This window comes from Gorilla gorilla, chromosome 1 (genome assembly GCF_029281585.2).
Source record: "Gorilla gorilla gorilla isolate KB3781 chromosome 1, NHGRI_mGorGor1-v2.1_pri, whole genome shotgun sequence".
Lineage (NCBI taxonomy): Eukaryota > Metazoa > Chordata > Mammalia > Primates > Hominidae > Gorilla > Gorilla gorilla.
The window spans coordinates 81,746,071-81,771,551 of NC_073224.2; the positions used below are offsets into that span (position 1 = coordinate 81,746,071).

At 40.5% G+C, this 25,481-nt stretch overlaps 2 protein-coding genes and 1 long non-coding RNA gene across 6 annotated transcripts in view; 2 read left to right on the forward strand and 1 right to left on the reverse strand.

The window, feature by feature from the left end:
• Positions 1-2: 2 nt before the first annotated feature.
• Positions 3-10,541, forward strand: MRPS14 (mitochondrial ribosomal protein S14). 2 transcript variants are annotated; one of them, XM_004027934.5, is made up of 3 exons: positions 3-161; positions 4,944-5,102; positions 8,651-10,541. In XM_004027934.5, the coding sequence occupies exons 1-3, from the start codon at positions 117-119 to the stop codon at positions 8,831-8,833; spliced, it is 387 nt and encodes a 128-aa protein (XP_004027983.1). In that variant the 5' UTR covers positions 3-116; the 3' UTR covers positions 8,834-10,541. The 2 variants fall into 2 exon arrangements, with proteins under 2 accessions (XP_004027983.1, XP_018882419.1); XM_019026874.3 differs by having other exon boundaries at positions 71-253.
• Positions 10,542-12,697: 2,156 nt separating this feature from the next.
• Positions 12,698-24,061, reverse strand: CACYBP (calcyclin binding protein). 3 transcript variants are annotated; one of them, XM_004027932.5, is made up of 6 exons: positions 23,811-24,061; positions 18,671-18,890; positions 16,658-16,754; positions 16,307-16,406; positions 14,792-14,889; positions 12,698-13,578 (listed from the first exon to the last, which is right to left on the reverse strand). In XM_004027932.5, the coding sequence occupies exons 2-6, from the start codon at positions 18,774-18,776 to the stop codon at positions 13,422-13,424; spliced, it is 558 nt and encodes a 185-aa protein (XP_004027981.1). In that variant the 5' UTR covers positions 18,777-18,890; positions 23,811-24,061; the 3' UTR covers positions 12,698-13,421. The 3 variants fall into 3 exon arrangements, with proteins under 3 accessions (XP_004027981.1, XP_004027980.1, XP_063566828.1); XM_004027931.5 differs by lacking the exon at positions 23,811-24,061 and adding an exon at positions 23,306-23,618; XM_063710758.1 differs by lacking the exon at positions 23,811-24,061 and adding an exon at positions 22,902-23,036.
• LOC129527705 (uncharacterized) overlaps positions 23,768-25,481 on the forward strand; it is a 43,052-nt gene continuing 41,338 nt past the window's right edge. Inside the window, exon 1 of the long non-coding RNA XR_010135372.1 lies at positions 23,768-23,905. This is a non-coding gene — a long non-coding RNA (uncharacterized lncRNA). The remainder of the gene's footprint in view (positions 23,906-25,481) is intronic.

Here is a 25,481-nt window from a genome sequence, read left to right on the forward strand (position 1 = left end):
ACATTCCCACCCGCCTCCCAGCTCCGCCCCAGGCGGCCCAGTCCCCGCCCCTCGTGTCCTGCGCTATTCGGCAGTGTCAATAAAGTTGCAGCGGTTTGTAGTTTGTAGCGGACAACATGGCGGCCTTCATGCTGGGCTCGCTGCTGCGGACGTTCAAGCAGGTCAGGCCTCTACTTTTATCCACACCGCTATCCCTCGCCGCTGAATCTCATAACCCACGGGTCCCCCACGGCTCTGCCACCTGTAGTGCTCGGTGAGGACCAGTCCAGGGGTTCTCCTTCCGCCCTCTTCCCCGCTTGGGCTTGGTTCAGGGGAGGTCCGAGCTGCAGATGTCAATTTGGTTTTCGTAAGCATATGACTAACTGGTATTGGAAGATGTGAGATTGACTCCGATTTGTAAGGGAGTGAGTAGATAGGAGACGAGGTCCGAGGATTGAGCTCTCAGAGACTTGGAACGTTAAGAGATGAGAACCGTGCAAGGGAGACTGAAAGGAGTTGTCAGCTAGGGAGATGGAAAACTAGGAGAGTGGGATGGCCGGGAAGCAAAGGATGACAGAATTTCAAAGTGTGAGGAGTGGGCAACTCTGCTCAAAGTTGATAAATCAATTAAAAAGAAGTGCTGAGAATTGAAGAGTTTAGCAGTGGGAAGGTTGTTGGGACCTTAATCACACCTGTTCTGATGGTGTTATGGGGACGAAAGCGTTCAAGAGAATAGGAGGAAAGAAATTGGAGTATAGATAAGCCTTTAAAGGAGCTTTGCTGTAAAGGAGAGCAAAAAAATGGGTCAATAACGGGGGCGGGGAGGGGGGTTGTTTTAACATGGCAGGGAAAACAGCATGTTTGTGTATGAAAGGGAAAGATCCTGTAGTAAAAATTGATGATGTAGAAGAGGGAAGAATTGCTAGAGCTGTACCTTTATGTAGGCAAGAGGCAATGGAGGCTGGTTCGAGTGCAGTGGTGATTACAACTAATTGATCACAACCAGTTACAGATTTATTTGTTCCTTCTCCACTCCCACTTTTTCACTTGACTAGCCCTAAAAAAACCAAAAACATTAAAAAAAAAAAAAAGAGAGAGAGGCTATGGGGTCTTGTGCATGAAGTTTGGTCTTAGGAACCTGGACAGTTCATCTGTAGCAGTGTTGTTCATAGAAATATAATGTGAACCACATGTGTAATTTAAAATTTTTCTAGTAGCCACATTTAAAAAATAAGAAATAGATGAAATTAAGTTTAATATGATATTTTATTTAACCAGGTATATCCAAAATATTGTGGTTTTAACATAGAATCAATATAACAATGACTTATGAAGTAGTTACATTCTTTTTTTTCATACTAGATTTTCAAACACTTAAAGCATATCTCAGTTTGGGTGCTAAATTTCCCATCATTAAAATGGGAAATATAGTTCTACCAAAATAATAAAGTTGTTTAATGTTTACAATGCTTTGGTTTTGAATTTTATATTAATTAAAATAATTACATTCCCCAGTTGCACTAGTTATATTACAAATGTTTAATACCCCTATGTGGTTAGTGGTTACTCTATTGGACAGAGTGGATCTCTGATAACAGGAGGGAATGTAGAACATATGATACAGATGCTAGTAAGTGAGCCACTATGTTGGTGAGCATTTATAGAAATGCTCTTTTGATTTCTTCTAATTTTATAATTAAGGAGAAAGTGAAGTCATCAGCTGAGTGTGAGGATGTGGGAGCAAGTGTCAGAGATTTAAGGGGAGAGAGACCCTGTAAGAGAGTTGGAAATGGACAGAAGGAATGGTCAGGAGAATTGGAGTAAGTACAGAGAAGTGAGAGAGGGTCCAGAGAGTTGATGGTGTATTCAAGAGAACATTGTATTTATAGAACAGTGGAATTCAGGCTAGGTGAGAGAGGAAGACAGGAAATCAAAAGCTGAGTGAAAAAAGTGAAAAATGGTAGGATCAATGGATTGAAAGTCCCAGAAGGATTGTTATTGGGGTGTTAGAAGGAGCAAGCTAGAAAGAAGTGATAATGAGTTGAGATATACAAAGTGAGATAATAGCTTGCACTTATTAATAATAAAATACCCACAACATGGGCATGGAATTGAATAGTTAAACAAGAGTGGAGGACAAAAGTCATTGAAGGAGAGGTGTTAAGAAATCAGAGTGATCAGGGTGTAATTTCATGTATATTGAAATCACCAGGAATTAAGATAGGAACAATATTGGAGAGAGTGACAGTAAGCCAGGATCCAAAATCGTGGAAAAATGAAAGGGAGTGGCAGGGGCTTTGGTAGATGACTGCAACAATGAGAGGTAGTGGAAGGTAGTAAGCCCAATGGCATGAGTCAAAGCCAGGAGCTTTCAGGAAGGAAGGAGAACTCGAAGCTGCAATGAAGAGCAAGGAAGACACTTACCTATCCCACCTCTAGGCCCAGTTATGGAAGAAAAAGGAGCTACAGGAAAAGCTGTTAGGAAGGATTTAAAATTCGGCCAGAGCAAAAGGTGAAGGAGATGTCAAGAGAAGTTGAGAATTTAAAAGATTTTGATGATAGACCATGGATTGAGAGGGCCCAGTGGAAAGGTTTTAGGAGCTGAAGAGGGGTGAGAGATGGGGGCAGGATAAGATGTGTACAGAGCAGAATAGAGTGTGGCCTTAATCTATAAAGCACCATTATAAGCTGGTAAGGAAATACACCACAGTAGAAATGCAGACAAAGGACATAAAAATGTTCACAGAAGAAATAATATAATAGGCCAATAAATATTTTATTTTAAAAGTGTATTACTTTGGGATTTCAAGACCAGCCTGACCAACATGGAGAAACCACATCTCTACTAAAAATAACAAAATTAGCCGGGTGTTGTGGCACATGCCTGTAATCCCAGCTACTCGGGAGGCTGAGGCAGGAGAATTGCTTGAACCTGGGAGGCAGAGGTTGCGGTGAGCCACGATCGCGTCATTGCACTCCAGCCTGGGCAACAAGAGCAAAACTCCATCTCAAAAAAAAAAAGGGGAAAAAAAATGGATATTACTTTTCTAGTAAGAAAAAAAGGTATGCAAAATAGAGTGAAAGACTATTTTTGAAAACTAATAGAAGTCTTCTAGGAGAATTTGATTAGGAATACTTTGAAAAAGAATTCAAAGAAGAAATGCTTAATCTTGTTTTCTAAATCTCCTGTACCCTCAATTTCACAGGTAAAAGCAAACCTCACATTGCCCCTCAATGTGAATGGTTTCTTTGATTTCTCCTTGATCTTATGAATATATCTTGTTCTTTTCCATGTTTTGTTTGGACAGACTACCTTTTCTCCCCTCCCCTGTCCCCACTTTAGTCAAAATTCTGTCAGCATTTCAATGTTGAATTGCTGTCAAGATTTCAAAGCCCCTCTTTCTGTGACAAGCATTTCCATCCATGGTTACCAAGGCATTCACTGGACTCAGTCATATGCCACATCAATATTTAAATTCTATTCCTGCTTATCTTTTTTTCAAAAGGTGATTGCAGAATTGTTATATTTTCCCAGGGAACTTTTGTTTAGTAATGTGAGCACTGAAGATGTTCGGTTTATCTTTTGTTAATAGATTGAAAAAATGGTGGCTTTCTATTTATAGTATTCTTATTTTCAGTTTTATATTCTGCTATAAATATATTTCATTTATAAACATCAGTTATCGGAAGCCATCATTTTTCTATAGGGGCAGTTTAATTAACTTGTAATATTTCCTCTGGTTTGAGAGAGACTTATCGTTTCTTGTGATCTATACTCCCTTTGCCTGTCCTGTCAGTCAGAACTGTAAATTATCACCGTGAAAATGTGAGACAACAAGGAATATACTGTCTTATTACTGGACAACTAGTGCTGAGAAGTATTAGGTCAGTGATAGTTTTAAAGTACCCTTTGACCTAGCAGTTTTGCTCCCAATAATTTATCCTCATCAGGCACAGTGGCTCATGCCTATAATCTCAGCACTTTGGGAGGCTGAGACGGATGGATCACTTGAGGTCAGGAGTTCAAGACCAGCCTGGCCAACATGGTGAAACCCCATCTCTACTAAAAATACAAAAAACAAAACAAAAAAAACAGCCAGGTGTGGTGGTGGGCACCTGTAGTCTGAGCTACTCAGGAGGCTGAGGCGTGAGAATTGCTTGAACCCGGGAGGCATAGGTTGCAGTGAGCCAAGATTGTGCCACTGCACTCCACCCTGGGTGACAGAGCTAGATTCCATCTCAAAAAAGTAAAATAAATAAATAATAATATATCTTTAAGATATATAGGAATACATATGAAATGATTTCCAAGACATTATTCACTGCAGCATTGTTTATAATAATAAATAGTGAGATCTGTCCAGCAATACGTGGCAGGTTAAATTATGATGCTTCTATATAGCAGATTATGCAATATGAAGAAAATGGGGAAGCTTTTTACATTCAGTTATTGAAAGATCTCTAAGGTATATTGTAAACTGAAAAGAGGGAATGAAAAATGGGAGGGGAGTGTATACAGACAAAAATCTCTGAAGGATATACAAGAAACTAGAAACAGTGGATACCTGTGGGGCAAGGGAGTCATTGGGCAGGTGAGGAATGAGGTGGGGGGAGACTTTTCACTGTGTGTCTTTTTATACCTTTTTGATTTTTGAACCATATGACTATTGGCCTAAGTACAGGTCAAACAGAATAATAAAAATTTCTGAAAATCTGTCTTTCACCTTCCAATACATATGTTATTGCATTATATTATTATGATTTTGACTTAATATACATCCATAAAAGTTATTTATTCTGAATAAATTAGGAAGTCTATTATCTTAAACTATTAAACTGATCTAAAACAACTCTTAAAAGAATACTAAATGATAAATAGTGGCAGAAAGAGAATTGCAGGGTTGAGGAACACTCAGAATGTTGTCCTGGCTATCCTTCACTTGTCCCTTGTCTCTGTCTTTCAGATGGTTCCTTCATCAGCTTCAGGCCAAGTTCGAAGTCACTATGTAGACTGGAGAATGTGGCGCGATGTGAAGAGACGAAAAATGGCCTATGAATACGCAGATGAGAGGCTACGTATTAATTCACTCAGGAAGAATACCATTTTGCCAAAAATTCTTCAGGTTAGCTAATTAAGATGAGTCCCTTTGTACCACAAGATCATTAACTCACATCAGATCACTTTTGATACTGTTTGTTGTGACTTGGTATCAATATAATTTCTGGAGAATAAGATCCACATCAATATAAACAAATAGCCTTGAAATTGATTTTGTTGAGTTTCAAATTAAAGACTATTCACTCCTAACTAGCCTTACAACTGTTTCATTATGCCAGCCTTAGAAAGTACTGGTAAATTGGGTGGTTATTTTCACGTAAGGTCTCTCCCTGACTTCATCCCAATTTTTTTTTTTTTGAGATGGAGTCTCGCTCTGTTCCCCAGGCTGGAGTGCAATGGCTCAGTCTCGGCTCACCACAACCTCCGCCTCCCAGGTTAAAGCAATTCTCCTGCCTCAGTCTCCTGAGTAACTGGGATTACAGGCACATGCCACCATGCCTGGCTAATTTTTGTATTTTTAGTAGAGACAGGGTTTCACCATGTTGGCTGGGCTGGTCTCGAACTCCTGATCTTGTGATCCACCCATCTGGGCCTCCCAAAGTGCTGGGATTACAGGTGTGAGCCACTGTGTCCAGCCTCATCCCAATCTTTTAACTGGCAAGGCATTGGGAGGCATTGCTGATGTTGAAGTCTGTGTGCCTGGTATGCGGCCTAAACTGTTCCTTACCCAGTACCATTCTGAGCCTGTCTTCCTGAACTCCCTTGCCCACCTCTGTGTGCTGAAGTGCCTTTCCATTAAGGCTTACTTTCTTGTCACCCTGCTTGGCTTTCTGAAGCATAAAGTCCTGCACCTAAGTGGTGATGTAGCATATCTGCGTTCAAAAGGCTCATCAGGGAGATATAAATTAAACTCAAGGCCTCTCAAGTTATTGAGAACTCAGATTTTTAAAAAACTACATTTAGAGAAGTTGGCAGAATGATATACATCCTATTTATTACTATGGTTTCTTTTTAGTCTTGTCTGGATTAAGCCAGATGAGCAAAAAACTGAGAGCCTTGGACCACTGGGTTATGGCTTATACTAAAGTGGCATTAAGCTACTTTCCTACATTTAGGGAGTAATAAGAAGTGGCAGGCCAGGCACAGTGGCTCACGCCTGTAATCCCAGCACTTTGGGAGGCCGAGGCAGGCAGATCACCTGAGGTCAGGAGTTCAAGACCAACCTGGCCAAACCCCATCCCTACTAAAAATACAAAACTTAGATGGGTGCAGGTGGCACACACCTGTAATCCCAGCTACTCGGGAGGCTGAGGCAGGAGAATTGCTTGAACTCGGGAGGCAGAGGTTACAGTGAACCGAGATCAAGCCACTATGCTCCAGCCTAGGTAACAGAGCAAGACTGTGTCTCAAAACAAAAAAAAAAGGGCGGGGGGCCCCCAAGAAACTGAGCTCAAGACATTGATCATAGAGGCAGGGAAGCAGGATGGTGGTTGCTTGGAGCTAGGAGGACTAGGGGGTATGGCGGGCAGGGGGAAATCAGGAGATACTGGTCAAAGGGTATACTTCCTGTTGTAAGATGAATAAATTCTGTGGAGCTAACGCACAACACTGTGACTATAGTCAATAGTACTGTATTGTGTACTTGTTGTAAGAGAGTAGATCTGAAGTGTTCTTACCACACATACACAAATGGTAATTTTGTGAGGTGAAGGATGCATTCATTAACTTCATTGTGGTAATCATTTCACAATGTATATGTTTAGCAAATCATGACATTGTATGCCTTAAATGTATGCAATTTTTATTTGTCAACTATACATTAATACAGCTGGGGGTGTGTTGTTTGAGTATCTTTATGAAGATACCCAGAAGACATGTCTCTGGTATGACTAGCAACAATAACTGTGCAGAGTCTGTGAATCATGTAAACTGATCATGGTTCTCTGCTGCCTGCTAAGTAGCTTACAAGTCAAATTTATGTCCCAGTTCTAATTTCACAGCATGCACTTTTGTGTCCTGAGGCTTTTATCTTTCCTACTCTCATTTCTCTTTGCCCCAGTTTCCTCATTTGTAAACTGCCTTAAATCTTTCGGGGAACAAGAAGGGGTATGTATCAATCAATCAATAATTTCTAGCCATTCTTTAAGGTCCACCTCCATGAAACTTGGCTTCAGTCTTCCTGCCCAGTCATTTCTCCTCTCCAGTTCCTTGTATAGCATTTATTGTTTACTATTCAATGGCTCAATCATGTTTTTTTTTTGTTTTTTTTTTTTTTGAGATGGGGTTTTGCTCTTGTTGCCCAGGCTGGAGTGCAGTGGCACAATCTGGGCTCACCACATCTGCCTCCTGGGTTCAAGCGATTCTGCTGCCTTAGCCTCCCGGCCAGATGGGATTACAGGCATGCATCACCACATCCAGCTAATTTTGTATTTTTAGTAGAGACGGGGTTTCCCTATGTTGGTCAGGCTGGTCGCGAACTCTCGACCTCAGATGATCCGCCTGCCTCGGCGTCCCAAAGTGCTGGGATTATAGGCGTGAGCCACTGTGCCTGGCAATCATGTTTTATGTAATTCTGTTAGTTCATAATGGTAACACATGCATAAGCTTTTGTTAATTTTTGGCTTTTATATACTTTCATTTAATTTGTGTTATTTTAATGTGTTATTTTGCTTGCACCACAGTCTAGCACAGGGTCCGTCTACTTGTTAGCACACTTATCAGATTAAAGTGAATATTATGAACACTCACACTCTTGAACACATACATAAGAAGAAATCTCTACTGACAAAACCTGAGCCCTAGCTACTGCTGTAATCCCTACTTTTCTCCCCTCAACCACTTTGCCCTTACCTGATTCATCCTCTACCTTGCAAATGATTTTTTAAAAATATAAACCTCATCTGATCTCTCCCCTTTACTTCTCTAGTTGTCAGAATCTTTACCATAGACATCAGGGCTCCATGTGATACTCTCCTTCCTCCTTCTCTAGTCTTATCTCAAGCCACATTCCCTCCTATTTGATCATCATTCCAGAGGTTTCACTTTCGTGATTCAAAAAACATGAGGTGGCAACAGAAATACTTTCACATACTTTACAAATGAGTTAAACAAGAGTATGTAGCTGCACTATTTATATTCGCTCAAATCGTAAGATGACCATCAAATGTAGGATGGATAAATGAATTATGGTACTCATGCAATGAACATTACCTGCCAGTGGCTGGGCGCTGTGGCTCACACCTGTAATCCTAGCACTTTGGGAGGCCGAGATGGGCAGATTGCCAGAGCTCAGGAGTTTGAGACCAGCCTGGGCAATGTGGTGAAACCCCATTTCTACTAATAATACAAAAAATTAGCTGAGTGTGGTAGTGCACACCTGTAATCTCAGCTACTCAGGAGGCTGAGGCAGGAGAATCACTTGAACCCAGGAGGCGGAGGTTGCAGTGAGCTGAGATTGTGACATTGCACAATCTAACACCCACAGCCTGGGTGACAGAGCGAGACTCTGTCTAAAAAAAAAAAAAAAGAAAGAAAATTACCTGCAAGTGAGAAGGAGCAAAATACATGTGCAACAATGTAATGTGATCTGTGTGATAATGTGATTTCCCTTAGGATGTGGCTGATGAAGAAATTGCTGCCCTCCCCCGGGATAGCTGTCCTGTTAGAATCAGAAATCGGTGTGTTATGACGTCCCGTCCGCGTGGTGTGAAGCGGCGCTGGAGGCTTAGTCGTATAGTCTTCCGTCACTTAGCTGACCATGGGCAACTTTCTGGGATCCAGCGAGCGACGTGGTAAATGAGCTCCAGAACCTGTTGAGCTTGCAGGGAAGCCAAGCTTGCAGTTCCAGCAAGCAAAGATTTTTTTAATAGACCAAACCCTAATCTCTACAGGGGCCCAGTACAGTTGTTTGGCCTACCTGATGCTATCTCTAAACTACTTTTAAAATGAAGAAATTTGGGTGTTTCATGTCAGTGAATTATCTTTTCTCTTGGACTTAACAAACATACTGTTCCCATACATAGTGCAAAGAGTAGCATAATAAATATTTTCTGTGAATGTTTTTTATACCGTCCTTTTAAGTTTAATCTTTTAGTAACATATAGGGGTTTTTGTATTAAGAGCATTATTTCATAAAATGTTATCTTATACATAATCCAACTAATTGACATGTAGCTCATGTATGGCAGTTTGTAATCCTGGACTAGCTTTCCCGACCTGCAGAGCTCCCCTTAACTATTATTGTTAGATAAACAGTAGATTGGATAGCAGGGCTGCTGTTCTGGATTATCTAATGCTCCACTTCTTCTTGTGATGGCTGAACAAAAGAACCACTAAGTGTTTTCTTGTCCATCCTTAAGGGACTTTAAAACAAATTATGCCTCTTTAAGTCCTTGAAAGTCTCCATCTAAAGAGAAAAGTTTGTTGGAACAGTATATATTCCCTATTTTTATGTTTATTTAATCCATAACAGAAATGAGTAAGGGTAGCACAAAGTTCTCATTCAGTAACTCAACAGTGTGATCAGCCCAGTGATAAAAATATACATACTGAATGGAAGTACCTACTTAACATCAGGAAAATATTCCTGGAGAACTTAATAAATCAGGAGGTGAGGGGTGAGATTTTTTTCTGCACACAGAGGGAACAAAAGCACAAAGAAGCAAAGGCACTCTGTAGCATCAGAGAACCACAGTCACTTCAGTAGATCAGAAATATGAAGCACAAGACAAGGCCCGTATTGTGGAGGATCTCACAAATCATGTGAAGGAATTAAGACTGACATACCAGGTATTAGAGAGTTTTAAGCACAGGAATGACATCATCAGTTTGTAATACAGGTAAGTGACAGCTGTGTGGCAGATGGCCATGAGAGGAAAAAGCTACAGGCAAGACAACCAGTTAGGAGGGTGTCTTAATTGTTGAGGAAGATGAAGGCCTGAACTAACATTGTGGTATTAGTAGAGGAGAGAGGACAGATTTTTAAAGTTTTAGGAAAGAAAATAGGGCAAGACTTACAAGACTGATTATATCTAAGAGGTAAAGATGGTTTTCTGGGTTCCTGATAAAAGTGTCTAGATAGATGGTAGAGGGCAATTCCAAGAGGGCAACTCCAAGATAGAAAATTTGGAAGAACAAATTTAGGGGAAACAGAAGATAAGCGAGTTCAGGTTCCAGTCATGCGGTGTTGGAGATGCCTGCGTCATCTGATGAAGACTAGTACGCAGCTGGATAGCAGAGTCCGAAACTCAGGTGGAGGTGAAGTTATGAGGGAACTATCACAATCTAGTTTGGATTCATATTTCTTAAATATGTATGACAACTTACCAACTGGAATGTTCTAGCTAATATCTCAACTTAGAATCCATCTCACTACCAATGGGCAAACACTTGTGTTCTAAAGTTACTTGAAAGTAGTTTATACTGCCAACTTGATATATATACATGCTATAGTTTGAACATTTTGTGTACTTCCAAAATTCACATTAAAATCTAATCCACAATGCTTTGGTATTATTAAGAGGTATTATTAATCACCCTTAGGGGTGATTAGGCCAGGAGGGCTCCACATTCATGGATGGGATCAGTGCCTTTCTAAGAGGGCTTGAGGAAGAGAGTTTGTCCCTTTTACCCTTCCGCTACTGCGAGAAGGCACCGTACTGGAAGCAGAAAGCAAGCCCTTACCAAACACCAATCTGCTGGTGCCAAATCTTAGACTTCCCCAGCCTCCAGAAGTGCAAGAAATAAATATTATTTATAAATTCTTAGTCTATGGCATTTTGTTACAGCAGCAGGAACAGACTAAGACAATGTGTTGATAGGTTTAGGGTCATGTTTTTTCAGTCATGTTAAATTTTAGATGGTTCTAAAGTCAAAACTCTAGAAAAAGTTAAATTCACAGAACAGCTTCCATCCTCATCTCCTTCCTTCCCCTGCTAACAATTTTTATTAGCTTTGGGTTTACTCGTTTCTTTTTGAAACATAAGCAAATACACCTATGTGCATACATTCACATTTCTCATCCTTTCTTACACAAATGTAGTGGGTATACCATAAATGTTCTGCACTTTGCTTTTCCACTTACTCTATCCTGGAGACCATTTTACGTTATATAGAAATCTTCATTGTTTTGTGACTTAAGTACTCCCTCATGTGGATGCACCATAATACATTCCTGTTAAATAGACACGAGTATTTTTAATCTTTTGCATATAGCATTCCAAATTTTTCTAAATGTACCTTTCAGAGCCCAGAAAGAAGTTAAAATTCTGGGTCAAAGGATAAATGAATATGTCATTCTGATGGTTATTACCAAATACTCTTTCTGAGACAAGAGTCTTACTCTGTCACCCAGGCTGGAGTGCAGTGGCACAATCTCAGCTCACTGCAACCTCTGCCTCCCGGGTTCAAGTGATTCTCGTCCCTCAGCTTCCCAGGTTCAAGTGATTCTTGTCCTTCAGTCTCCCGAGTAGCTGGAGTTACAGGCATCTGCCACCATGCCCAGCTAGTTGTTTTTATTTTCAGTAGAGACAGGGTTTCACCATGTTGGCCAGATGGTCTCGAACTCCTGACCTCAAGTGATCTGCCCACCTTGGCCTCCCAAGGTGTTGGGATTACAGGTGTGAGCCACTGCACCCGCCCAAATATTCTTGTTAAACAAAAAGTTTAACTTTTTCATTCCATTCCCATATATGTGTCCTTATTTCTCCACAGCCTCAAGTCAATACAGTTGTTTTTATACTTCTTTTTCAAGTGAAAGGTAAAAACACTGGTTTATTCTCTTCTGAACAAGGTGAGAGCATCTTTACATGTTAGAGGTCATTTACATTTCTTTTTGTATGAAGTATTCTTAATTATTGGAATCCTGTCAATACATTGTTTGCCTTGGGTTATGGTGGGGTTTTTCTTGTCCTATAAACATTTTTATGTAGTTAAAATTGATCAATAGTTTTATTTCTTCTAGGTTTTAAGTCACATATAATGTCGTTTTCCCCCATTTTCTTCTAGTATTTGTATGCTTTCCTTTTTACAATTAGATCTTCAGGCGGCTTGGAATATATCTATATGCCTATTTTCAGTTATCTTAGTATCATTAAAAACCCATCTTTACCCCACTTTTACCATATTCTGTAACTTTCATATGCATTGTGTCTCCTGTTCTGTTCATGTGTCAACCCCAATTACAGAGGCATAATGTGTTTCAGTATTTACTTATAGCTATCCTATACATAAACTGTTTCTGTATTTTAAATCCTACCACTTCTTCCAAATTCCCATATTAATTGTAGCTTTAGTTTAGTTTACCCTTCTGGATTTTTCCTGTGTGTCTAACGGCTTTTTTTTTTTTTTTTTTTTTTTTAATGAGACAGGTTCTCAATCTGTTACCCAAGCTGGAGTACAGTGGCATGATCATAGCTCACTGCAGCCTTAAACTCTTGGGCTCAAGTGATCCTCCAGCCTTAGTAGCTGGGATTACGGGCGCCAGCCTTCATGCCTGGCTTCAATTGCTTTCTCTGATCTAACTGTGTTGGCTAATACCTCCAGTAAAATAAAGTAATGGAGATCACAGGCACTGGTCCTGACTTCAGGGGGAATAGGAGTAATTCCTACTAAAAGCCTGATTTTTCTGACATACTCCTAGACAAATAAATCATAAAACTGTTCTAATGAAGAAAAACTTAACTTTATTGAGCATAGGAATAGACGGGCTTTCAAATTATTTTTTGCTTTATGGTTATTACTTTTATAAACCATCTGATCCACGGCAAAACTAACTGGTACCATACAAAGATATGTCTATTATTGTTATGTTTAGATTTTCTATTCCACATTCACTGACAAATATATTTAAATCTAGATAGAAACACCTGTGATTGAATTAGTGCATGGTAATGCATGGCATATACATTGCTTAAGGTGGTAATAAGGGGTCAGATGCTCTATAGCAACCTTCAAGCACAGGCACCGATTTGCATTTTATGCAAAACTTCAGGTTTTACTCAATTTTTACACTGGTGGAAGCTGATGTCAGTAACTTAAAGGCAAGCAAATACTTTTCCAATTCTTAGCTGAACAAAAAATACACACAATGTAGCGTTTTCATTGGGCAAGACTTGCTTTTTATATTTCACATGAGAATGCAATATAACCCTTCCTTGAACAAAATGACCAGGGTACTAATAAAACCATCTTTGCAGGAGTGTTTAATAAGCATATTTTATTTAAATAAATCCTCCAGTAGGAAATGGAGAATTCATTGCCTTTACTTAGAAGGCTATGTAAATAGCTATCTGTCAAATTTATATATGCAGCTCACCAATATTCCCTTACTGGAAACATCAGTATTTCCACATCACATCACAGTTCCCAAAACGACTTTAAAGTCTCAAAATTCCGTGTCTCCTTTGGCTTGCTTCTCTCTTGATTCCACCCAGGCTTTATTAATGGTTCGCTTCATATCATCGTCTCCATCTTCATAAATTTTCTTTAGAACATTCATCAATCCCTCACTAGGATCTGTTTCAGTGTCATAGGAGGGCTTCCTTTAAAAAGAAAACATATACAACAATGGAGAAACGAAAGCACCGGAAGATAGTATCATTCAGGTTGTTAACATTGGCAGGAAGTAGAGGGATAAGAAGGAAGACAGAGTACCCAAAGACATTTACAATCAAAACGGCACGCACAAATTCATCTTAATGAAAACAACACACACGTACCAAGCATGCACACACTTGGTGCATGAAAGAGGTCATCAAAATAGTTAGGGTCTACTTTTCGGCACAGGGATTTCCCATGATTTTTTTTTTTTTTTTTGAGACAGTCTTGCTCTGTCGCCCAGGCTGGAGTGCAGTGGCACATCTCGGTTCACTGCAACCTCCGCCTCCCAGGTTCAAACAATTCTGTCTGCCTCAGCCTCCCGAGTAGCTGGGATTACAGGCACATGCCACCATGCCCGGCTAATTTTTGTATTTTTAGTAGAGACAGAGTTTCACCATGTTGGCCAGGCTGGTCTCAAACTCCTGACCTCAGGTGATCCGCCCACCTCAGCCTCCCAAAGTGCTAGGATTACAGGCATGAGCCACCCCACCTGGCCTCCTGTGATTTTTGACAGGTAAAATGAGAATTTGATTTTCTAACTTGTTTTCATTTTTTAAAAGCATGTTTCCTCATAATTTGAAAAAAAACACTTGAGGGAAAATCATAAACATTACACATGGATGTACCCTGAAGCTCATATATTTTTTAATTAGAAAAACTCTCCTCTTAAGCCTGAGATACACAGATCTGGGCCTGGGTCTTGAATTAATTTAGTCAGTACCTTTAGAAGATGAACTGACCTAGAATGCAAGTATCATTGAATACACATTTTTAAAAGGTCATTATTAAGAAGGATAAAAATATTTTGTCTTTTTCACTATAAACCAGTGACAATGAAAACTACCCATCAGAAGCATCTGAGAAATTTAAAACATACAGGGGTACCTAAGCCTCTCTCAAACTACTGAAACAGAGTATCTGGGAATGGGCACAGTTATTTGTATAGAAGCACAACTGCGCCTAGGGTTAAGAACCACACTAAAGAGCCAACCCTTAACTACAAAGACCTTAAAAAGCAACTTGCTGGACGTGCCCTCTTCAGGTAGTTTGACAGTTGAAAGCAGAAATACATTATCCATAAAGACAAACTATTAAAAATCCATGATCTCAAACAATACACTAAAATTCTTTAAAAAAAAATGGAAGTAGACTCACTCTTTTTCTTTGCACTCCTTTTCAACCTGGGTCAGGTAATCCCACCTTGTGTTTTCCACTTTCTTTCTACACAATATAAGAACTGTATCAGTCTTGACCTGGAAGAAAAGCAGGAAAACAAATACAGCTTAGAAGACATGGAGATAAGCATGAATATTTATAAAACAATTATCTATTCAATTGATCAAGTCCCTAGTATGTATAGACTTATTTTGGGTGCCAGTAATACTTGTATGAATAGGCCAAAATCTGAACATTCATGGTGTGAAAAGACCATAAATAAGTAAAACTTGAATACCCTGATATCCTAGAAAGTGCTATCAAGACAAAGCGGGTGTTAATGGGGGGTGGGGGCAGGAACTTCATTAGGAAGGCCTCTCTGAGGCAAATCTGAGCTGAAGCCTAAGGTCAGGAGAAGGCAGTTGGCAGAGCATGTAGAATGGCTCCAAGATGGGATCATCTTGGTGTGTTTGAGGAGCAGGAGGAGTGGCTGGATTTTAGTGACTGAAAAAGACAGTAATATAATAAGAGGGGTTGGGGATAGGCAAGAAACCAAGTCGTATAAGGCAGTATGGGGCAAGGTGAGGCATTTGAAAGTGAGAAAGAAGGGCAATGCACAGGTCTTTTAAACAATGATCAATACTTCTAGGGATCTTTTGGTACTCTACCTATGGGACTAGCGGATGCAGAAGGGTGCAGTAAGACAGCGAATCCAACTATATTTGAGTATCACCTGTAAGCTGTTAAGTAATTATGTATTATAAAAACAGATGGCAGAATGTCATGTCTATATACCTAACGCATTAAACTTCATTTATTCACATTAGGCAGAAAAGAGGGACTATCTGATTTAGTAAAAATTACAAAGAGTAGTTTTTAAAAGACAGTTTCCTTATTTTTATAGCTGCTTCTAACTCCAAGGAGGCTAAGTGCTTAAGACCTCCTTTTATGTATACGAGTATTATGCACAATGCCAACACTAGCATTAATTTAAGCACTTTACATAATGGTATTGCACTTCAGTGTATCATTTCAACTTTGTGAAATAAATTATTACTATCGCATAAATGCAGAAACTGAGGCACAGAGTGATTAAGCTGCCAAAGGTCACAAACAATAAGCTGTAAACCTGGCATAAAACTCATGTCTCACTCTTAACTACCTTCAAACGTTTACTTCCTCCCTGATTTTAATGGAATATTCTTACAATAGCCTATTCTTCTACAAAAGGAGTTGGCAAATGTTCTCTGTCCAGGGCCGCATAGTAAATATTTTAGGTTTCATTTAGGGCCATATGGTCTGCTGTAGCCACTTAACTCTGCCATTGTAGCACAAAAGCAGCCACAAACAACACATGAACAAATAAGACTGGCTATGTCCCAATAAAACATTCACAAAACAGGCAGTGGTCCCTGTTACAGAGGACAAATTCATTCCAGTTCATCTCAGTTCTAAATCAGCCAGGTTCAATTTGGTAAGGTTTCACAATATTACAATCAAAAAAAGCACACTCACTTTTTTTGAACTGCCTTCCACAGAGATGGGTTTCAAGAGATTGTTCACAATCATGGAGTAACTCTTCCCATTTAGATTCTTTACCAAAAGATCAAATGACCTGCAACACAATGGTGAATACATCATCTTTCTAGTTCTATGAAAGGTACTCTTACTCCATAGTTCTTGTGGGAAAAAAGCTGCTGGCTTTATTTCAGGGTGTGCATTTGGCCAGTTAACGCTCACCTCTTCAAAGTAGTTGTAAAGGATAATTAATTCTAAATTTAAGAATTTTAAAAACTGCAAAGAAGAGAGTCTCAAGGCAATGTTGACTGTTAATTCACTGTCTTTCCCATTATAATGAGAACTCACCTCTCTGTGAAATGCACCTGCACATTCTCAGTGGGAACTTGATGAACTCCAGTTAAGGTAATGTAGATTTTCACAAACTTATCTGACTGATCCCATCCTGGCAACGACAACAAAAGATGGGACGTAAGTAAGCCTCTGAAACTATCTTTAGAACAGCAAATGCACATGGCTCATAACTCAGGAAAGTAAAATTAGGAAAATCTAGTCATATAAACATGAAAAAATCTGAAATATAAGAAATTTTCTAGGTTGAGAAATGGAGCCTCAAAGCAGTTAAGTACTCTACCCAAAGCTAGGCATCTAACAAGTGGTAGAATTCAGATTCAAATCCAGGTTTCTGAATACAAAACCTATGCTCTTTTTATCCTTCAGAATAAAAATATGATCACTAAATACATTCTTTAAGATTAGTTCATTTACAGCTTTTATGGAAACAATTTTGTCCGACATCTAAATACTGGTAGTTCTCCACTAAGCTGGATGGCTAAGTATCAATACTAATTCCATAACCATTTCTTCTTCTGTAAGTAGTCAAACAAATGGAATCCTAGCTCTCTTAATTCCTTTCCAGGGCAAAGCAGAATGTAAAAGACTCCAATTCTTCATCCAAATCTGACAAACCTGCTGGTATCTATTAAATGCCATTTCAGTATGTATTATCAAACTACCAGCACGTCTCTAACCTAGAAGAACTCTGTCAACATAAAAGACATATATATATATACTTCACAAAATACTATCACATTTGTAGAAAATAAAAAACTTCACAAAAAAGCATCTTGTTTATCAAGAGTATATACATACATATCCCTGACTATTGCTCACTTAGTCCTATAGAATAGAAACATGCCCCATCCTCCATGACGTTTTTCACATTGCATGCCTATATCAAAACATCTCATGTACCCCATAAATATATACACCTACTATGTACCCTCGAAAATTAAAAAGAAACATAGTGTTGATGAAAAAATGCCCTAGTGGGGTCCAGAGAACTTCATTTATTAATAGTTTCTTCCCATTCAGTCAGTCCATCCTCCGGATTGACAAGTTTCTCCCTCAACACAAATCTATGTTCCTGGTTAAAATACCACAATCCTCAACACCTTCAGACCAGTTTCCTATACTCAACTGAGTACACGGTGCAATTTCCTATATTACTATATAGTACATCTCTTAAGCACGACATACACATGCTTTTCACTGTAACAATATTCAAAACAGATCATGCCTTCCAACTCTCTCTCTATTCACATCCTCTGCTCATGCTGTTCCCCTCCTTTTTGACTTGCTGAACGTACGACTCACCCTTCACACTCAAATCTCTCTAATTCTCCCTGTTCCTCACCTCCAGAATTATTTCTTCAGCTATGTTACCTATTATGTGCTAGACATTATTAGCACAAAGAAAAACAAGACTGTCCTTGCTCCAGTGAGAGCTCATCATTCATATTCAAGTTGCGCTGCCGCCAAAACAAAAAACTGTATACACCATTGAAGGAAAACAGTATTACTACATTGTTATACTATGAGTTATACGTCAATGTCCCAACCACAACATGAGCAAGGACTGGGTCTTAGTCACTGTTGTGTATCCGTAAGTCAAAGCACAATAGTGATACACATTAGGTGCTCAAAAATATTTCCTGAATTTAACTGGATTCCTCTCCTCAGTTAATTGTGGTGGTTGGCAGAGTGAAACATAAAACATGATTAAAAACCACCACCACCACCACCGCCAAAGCTGTGTCTCATATATACTGAACAATTTCAGAATAAGTTCCTTCCTTGTTGTTACATTTTGTAGTGAATCACCTTACTCTTGTTAACAGCTTCTAGAACGCATCCTTTCCTATTTATATCTTAAAAAAGTTTTATTAAATAAAAACTGATGGGTCTTGCTCCAAACCACCAAAAACACAGACTCAAAACTCATTGGGGATGAATTTGTTAGACCACTATGAGGAATAGGTTGCTCGGAGGCAGAACTGGCTATAGGGAAGCAAGTCATACCATAATTACTGATTTTCACCGTATAGCCCGTTGTAATGGGAGCAACCACAGCAGCTGGTTTTTCATTATCAAGAAGTTCTGCTTTCTTCTGTGATTTCTGTTGCATCTTGTTCTTGATTTCTGTCTCAATCTTGGATTTTTCAGCTGTAAGGGCATCACGTACTCTTTTCCTAGTAGCCTTTTCCAGCAACACCTTTACCTCTTCTAGATCTTTCTGTAGCTGTGTTAAGACAAAAAATAAGTTAGCTATGATAAATAAGGAAATGGCTTGATATTGTGCGTATCACTCATTTCAACTTACTGAAATAAGCACTAAGAATTAAGAAGTTCATCTAAATTTTCTAGGATTGAGTTGCAACTTCAATTCTTCCGTCTGGCTTATTAACTGTAATTAACTCAAGCTTCCTTTTTTTCAAAAGGAAAACTTTGAACAATCTTGAACAAGCAATAAATAGGTCTTCAAACCTAAATTTTCCAGTTTATGTTTTAAAATATTTACAAGAAACGTCTGCGACCTAAAAAGTAAAACAAAGAAATTTTTTTTGACAAAGGATTCATAGATTTTCTTGTAACATCTAATCCGAGTGTCATTAGATGTTAGACACTTTTAAAATATTTAAGAGATGAGAGAACATGCAGTGACCATGGTAAAATGCTTTTATAGCAAACTTAACTGAGGTAATGAATGTTCCACTTTCTGTCACTGATTGGTCTTCATTGATCTTCCCACCTCAAATACCTCACATAAAAGAAGTCTTAATTTTTAAGACAAAAGATTAAAAAAAAAATTTCTGCTTGGAAAAGTCTTGCTCTGAAGCTGGGTCAGTCTTACACTCAGAAGTGTAGGAGTTGGTTGCACAGAAGGTGACAAAAGACCGAAAATGCAACATACTCTTGGAAATTATCTTTTGAAAAAGCCACCACGTTCTCATTTTCTTCTCTTGCCAATCCATCATCTATTAAAGTCTACTATTTTCTACTTTCTAGAGATAGAGGCAACATTTTATGAAATTCAAGAGTTAAAGACAATGTTAGAAAATTATTGAGCCTAAGTTTTTTTCCCCCAATTACCCTCTGACATACTGCAAATACACAAGATCTTTCCAAACAGCTGTTTCACTTTTCTTACAATAACTTTACACTCTGGCTTGACACTAGCAACTTGACCAAAAAAATCTTGTGTCACAGCTTGATTATATCAAAAGCTCAATTTAAAAAAGTCTTTTAGTGCTTTATAACTCAGAATATCAGACGCACAACAGAGTTTGAAAGCCTGTTTCTTAATAGTCTTATAAAATGCAATAACAGAACTAATTCTTTTCTTTTACTACAAATCTTTTATTATGTCATTTAACTCAGATGCCCTAGTTTTGCCTATCTATAACAGATGACATGGTATAAAAAGTTCAACTCTGGCCAGGTGCAGTGGCTCACACCTGTAATCCCAGCACTTTGGGAGGCCAAAGCGGGTGGATCACTTGAGGTTAGGGGTTCGAGACCAACATGACCAACACGGCGAAAGCCCGTTTCTACTTGAAATTCAAAAATTTGCCGGGTGTGGTGGCACGTGCCTGTAATCCCAGCTACTCGGGAAGCTGAGGCAGAAGAATCGCTTGAACCCGGGAGGCAAAGGTTGCAGTGACCCGAGATCGCGCCATTGCACTCCAGCCTGGGCAACAAGAGCAAAACTCGGTCTCCCCCCAAAAAAAAAATCAACTCTGCCCAACCCTCTTGTCCACACTCTTGACCCTTCCAAGAACAGCTCATATTACTATGACAAAAAATCTTGCAAACTCATCTTTTGAGCATAGAACCAAAATGTTTCAGTTCAAAGTAATATTTTTATTGTAATGGTTTCAAAAAAACGCTGATTCTACAACTACTAATTCATAATAAAAATATTGAAATGTAAAATGAAATATATTAAGTCTAAGCAAGAGGTTTTGCTTTCTGACTGAAATAGGAATACTTTATCTAGCAGAATCAGAAAGGTACTTCGAATTAGGCAAGGGATTCCCCCAATGGCTGAATTCCCAAGCCCTCTTTATTGCCAGTTTTGACTCTAAAGTACTCTTTTTATTATAAAGTATCCACTGAAAAAACTTAAAACAGAGACAGTTCCTCAGTTCTGTTATTGGCAGACTTGAAACCAACAAAGGTGATTCCTTTGATGCTTTTTCTGCACAAATACTTTAAAATGTCCTAGTTTCTTATCTAATTTATCATGTAATTTTCCTTGCCTTCTTGGCATGTGTTTGTTTTACTTATATAAAAATTTTATTTCCCTTTTATCTCTACCCATAACGCATTCAAGCTTTATCTTCCTATTTCCTAATTTTTCACTAGGAGGCATTAACACCAATGTGCCTCAAAAATGGGCAAAGGAATTCAACACACATTTCTCCAAAGACACAGAAATGGACACCAAGAACATTAAAGATGCTCAACATCTTCATCATTGGGTAAACGCATATCAAATTCCCAAGATGCCACTTCACACCCAGTAGGATGGTATCATAAACCGAAAAAGAAAAATAAAACACCCCAGAAAATAACAAATGTTGATAAGGATGTGGAGAAACTTTCAGAAGCTTCAAACATTTCTTACAGGAATATGATGCAGCCACTCTAGAAACAGTCTAACAGCTTCTCAAAAAGTTACCATATGAACCAGTAATTCCACTCCTAGGTATATACCCCAGAGAACTGAAAACACATCCACACAAAAAACTTGGATACAGTACTCGCAGCAGCATTATTTATGCTAGTCACGAAGTGGAAATAAGGCCAGGCGCCATGGGTCACACCTGTAATCCCAGCACTTTCAGAGGCCGAGGCGGGCGGGCGGATCACTTGAGATCAGGAGTTCGAGACCAGCCTGGCCAACTTGGTGAAACCCCGTCGCTACTAAAAATACAAAAATTAGCCGGGCATGGTGGCGCGCGCCTGTAATCCCAGCTTCTCAGGAGGCTAAGGCAGGAGAATCCTTTGAACCCGGGAGACGGAGATTGCAGTGAGCCGAGATTGCGCCATTGCACTCCAGCCTGGGCGACAGAGCGAGACTCCGTCTCAAACAAAGAAGTGGAAATAAATGTCCATAAACGGATGAAAGGATAAACACAATGTGCCATATGCATATAATAGAATATTATTTAGCCATAAAGAGCATGTGTACTGATACACGCTACACCATGGATGAACTTGAAAATGTTAGTGCTAAGTTGAAGGAGCCAAAAAACAAAAGGCCACATACAGCGTGACTCCATTTATATGAAACGCCTAGAATAGGCAAATTCACAGAAAGTACAAGATGAGTAGTTGTCAGGGGCTGAGGGAGGAATGGGAAGCAATTGTTTAAAAGACACTACATGGTTTCTTTCTGGAGTGATGAAAATGTTCTGAAACTAGACAGTGGTGATGGCTGCACTACACTGTGAATATACTTAAACAAAAAACAAATACCTGAATTGTACACTTTAAAATGGTTAAAAACTTGAATTTTATCTCAAACAAAACAAAAATCAAGTGCCCTTAACTGTATATTTCTAAGTGCCTAAACTGAGAACGATCTCTACTTTCAAGAGGACTAACACTGAGCTATCCACCTGCAAGACTGTGAAGTTCTCTCCTAGGGGCACACAGTACCCAAGACCTACCTTAAAAGACTTGTCACAAGATACCCAGATTAATACTGGAACACACAAACCTCATAGTTTTTCTTCATTCAAAGAAAAGATTCTGAGTTTAAAAAACAAAAACAAAACAAAACAAAAGCTTGGGACTCCCCAGTACTTGTTTTCATAAAGCAAATCTAGTTCATACACACCCAACACTTAACTGTGAATAACTGTCCCGTCTTCACCTCCCACTTATGCCAGGAAATGAGCAATACAAGTACTATCATTCCCATTTTCTAACTGAGCAAACTAAGTCTCCACAAAATTTAATTCTGCAACGTTCAGAGTTTACAGAGCTTTAACACAGGCCATTCGCTTTCTTACTATTAATTACAACTAACTTTCCAAGTTATTTATTTTAAAAATCACATACAGCAGATTGCTGTTTGCCAATCACTGACTTAAACACCTAGAAATCATATTTTTTAACAACCCTATGAAATGGACGCTACTGCGACACAGAGAAGCTAAACAACTTGCCCAGAGTAACACAGCTCCTCGTGTGTAGAGAAAACCTGACTAGGAGAATTCAAGTACTAGCACTGAGAACTCACCTTCCAACCGCCCTCTACCAAGAACGACACTCATGTTTGCACCCAGCTTTGCTTGAATGAAGCTTCCTGTCCACTGGCTGGGAAACCAGGGCAGAAAGGGCCTGAGGAACACGCGCAAAGGGCCGCTCTCCCAGACCCACTCCCCGCACCGCCTGCACGGATAATCGCCGCACACCCCCGCTCGAGCCCAGCAGGCGAGTGGGGTGCAAGGTCGAGTGGAAGCGCCGGGGAGCCAACGGCGCAGCAAGGGGCGAGTGAGGTGTCCCCCGGGAAGGCGGCGCACCGACTGGCGCGGGACCGGGTCGCCGCAGGGCGGCTCAGCCCACGGAAACGGCGGTGGGGCGGGAGGCTGGCGCTGCAGCTCCAGCCGGGGGGCATAAGGAAGATGGGGCCGGACCACTTACCTCTTCTGAAGCCATGGGGGCTGGGTCAGGCCGAAGTCCCGAGCTGCAGCCGCGCAGAGGAAGGAACAGGAAACGCCGCGCCGAGCCCTCAAACCGAGCGCAGACGCCTACCCGCACGAGTCGCGGCGCCGCAGCCTGCGCCCACACCGACCCTGCGCAAGATCGCGGCCCGCCTCCCGCACGCGACGGATCTCGAACCTTCGCTAGGCAGCCGCCGCCACCGCCCACCGCGAGCACGCACAGCCCGCCAAGCCTGGCTCCACCCACCCTTCCCCGCCTCGCCGAGCCTAGCCCCGCCCCTCCCCGCCCCGCCGAGTCTGGCTCCGCCCGCCTGCCGAATCTCCTAGCAACGCTCAAGTCTCGCGAGCGAACCGGCAATCCGAGAAGAGTAATGTCTTCCTCTCCGCCCTGACAACTTTATGTATTATAATTTGACCGCGCTGGGCCACGCTGCGCAGTCGCAGCTCAGAACCGCTGCGTTAACCCAGCCCCGGAAATAACGTACCGATCTTCGGAGTCCAAGTCGGAAGTTGACTAGAGAGTCACCTGCTTTCGTCCGCTCTAGGACACCAGACACACCAGGCCGCCATGTTGTGTAAGGTTAGTCTCTCAGCCTCCGCGAGAAAAAGGCAAAAAATGGGGAGGAGCAGCCTGGTTACTTTCAAACGAGAAAGAACGGATATGTTAAGCGTGGAGGGCTCCTAATGGTAGCGGTTTGATTTTCAGTGAGTTTGGCGCGGTGGAGACGTCACCGCGGTCTATCAGCTCCGACGTGGTGGCGTCATCACTGGCCGCCGTAGGAGGTGGAGCTGCGTTGGCCTCGTGACCGGGCCCTGTAGCGGAAGCCCAGGTCAAGGCCCTAACAAAAGGGCCGGCCTATGGCCACAGTTTCAGGTCCTCCTTTCAGTCGTGGACTGTTGAAGCACGATTTCCTGGTGCTTTCGCCCCTTTCACCGACCATTTCAAGAGTCCGTAGTTCTCGCCTGGGTTTGGATTCGGTATAAGTGAGCTTGTTTACCATCAAAGAAAATGGTGAAATGTCTTCTGGAGACGATGTTCTCTTCTGGTTCTAACCCTGTCACTCAGTGAGACCCCCAGAGAAGCCTAGTTTTCAGATTATTCTAGTCCTTGGCAGGCTCAAGATGTCAACAACACGGTTGGAAACAACCCCTGAGAGGTCACATAGCGCGCACTCAGCTTTATAGATCGTCCAAGGCAGCGATTAGAATCAGCAACTCGGAGAGGAAAAAAAGCTGTTAGCGGAATGGAGGCTGACCATTATCTGTAGTAAAGAATCGGAAGTACAGTACAAAAATAAATTACCGAAACGCAACATGCGTGAATTTCACACAAAAAAAAATGAAGTTGAGGGAAAGAAGCCAGACATGGAAGAGTTCATATTGCGTGGTTCCATTAGAAACTAGCCCATGGTGTTAATGAGCATAGTGGGGAGGACAATGGCATGAAAGAGCCACCAGGGGGCTTTTGAGGTTCAGGTAATGTTTCTTGATTTGGACACTGATTATAGATAGGTGGGTTCACTTTAGAAATCTCATTGAGTTGTAAACGTATATTTATGTACGTAGTATTTTCTGTAGATTATGCTGAAGGCCCGGCGAAGGGGAATTTGCCCAGGTAATGGAAATATTACACCGATACATAGAATTGTCAAAGTTCATGGGATGAACTCCTAAGAGCTATGTATTTTATCGTATAAATTTTTTTAAGTGTCCAGCCAATAGCCTGGAATTATTAAGTACATAATTAAATAAAAACAAATATCCCATGGACCTAATGCAGTGAACAGTTACCTCGTTCTCTTAATTGCTCAGGCTAAGGACTCATACCTGAGTCTTCTGTCTCAGGCCTTACATCTTGTATAACAAGCCTTACTGGCTTAATCTTCAAAATATGTAGCGAATTTAACGACTTCTCACAACCTCTGCTTCTACCACCTGACGGGGTTTGGGACATGCTACCCAAAAATATGGCACCTAGACATATTGAATACTTTGAACTGAAGGAATTTGAGAAAGAACATATGCAGGAATGTCTCTAACTTTCTTGCACCTTTCTGCTCTGAAGCAGGACGTAATACCCTCATGTGAGAATTGCCCTGTCTATACCTGGAATAAAAGTAACATCTTTATCTCTGAAAACACAGGGACGTAGAGAC

Bases quoted from the DNA above. Each gene is read 5' to 3' on its own strand.
- MRPS14 (XM_004027934.5), top strand. From the start codon at position 117: ATGGCGGCCTTCATGCTGGGCTCGCTGCTGCGGACGTTCAAGCAG. The intron at 162-4,943 runs GTCAGGCCTCTA...TCTGTCTTTCAG, and splicing joins TGCTGCGGACGTTCAAGCAG to ATGGTTCCTTCATCAGCTTC. The intron at 5,103-8,650 runs GTTAGCTAATTA...GATTTCCCTTAG, and splicing joins TTTTGCCAAAAATTCTTCAG to GATGTGGCTGATGAAGAAAT.
- CACYBP (XM_004027931.5), bottom strand. The intron at 16,755-18,670 runs GTATGACTTGCT...TGTCGTTGCCAG, and splicing joins GGTGAAAATCAGTAATTATG to GATGGGATCAGTCAGATAAG. The intron at 16,407-16,657 runs GTGAGTTCTCAT...ATTGTGTTGCAG, and splicing joins CAGGTGCATTTCACAGAGAG to GTCATTTGATCTTTTGGTAA.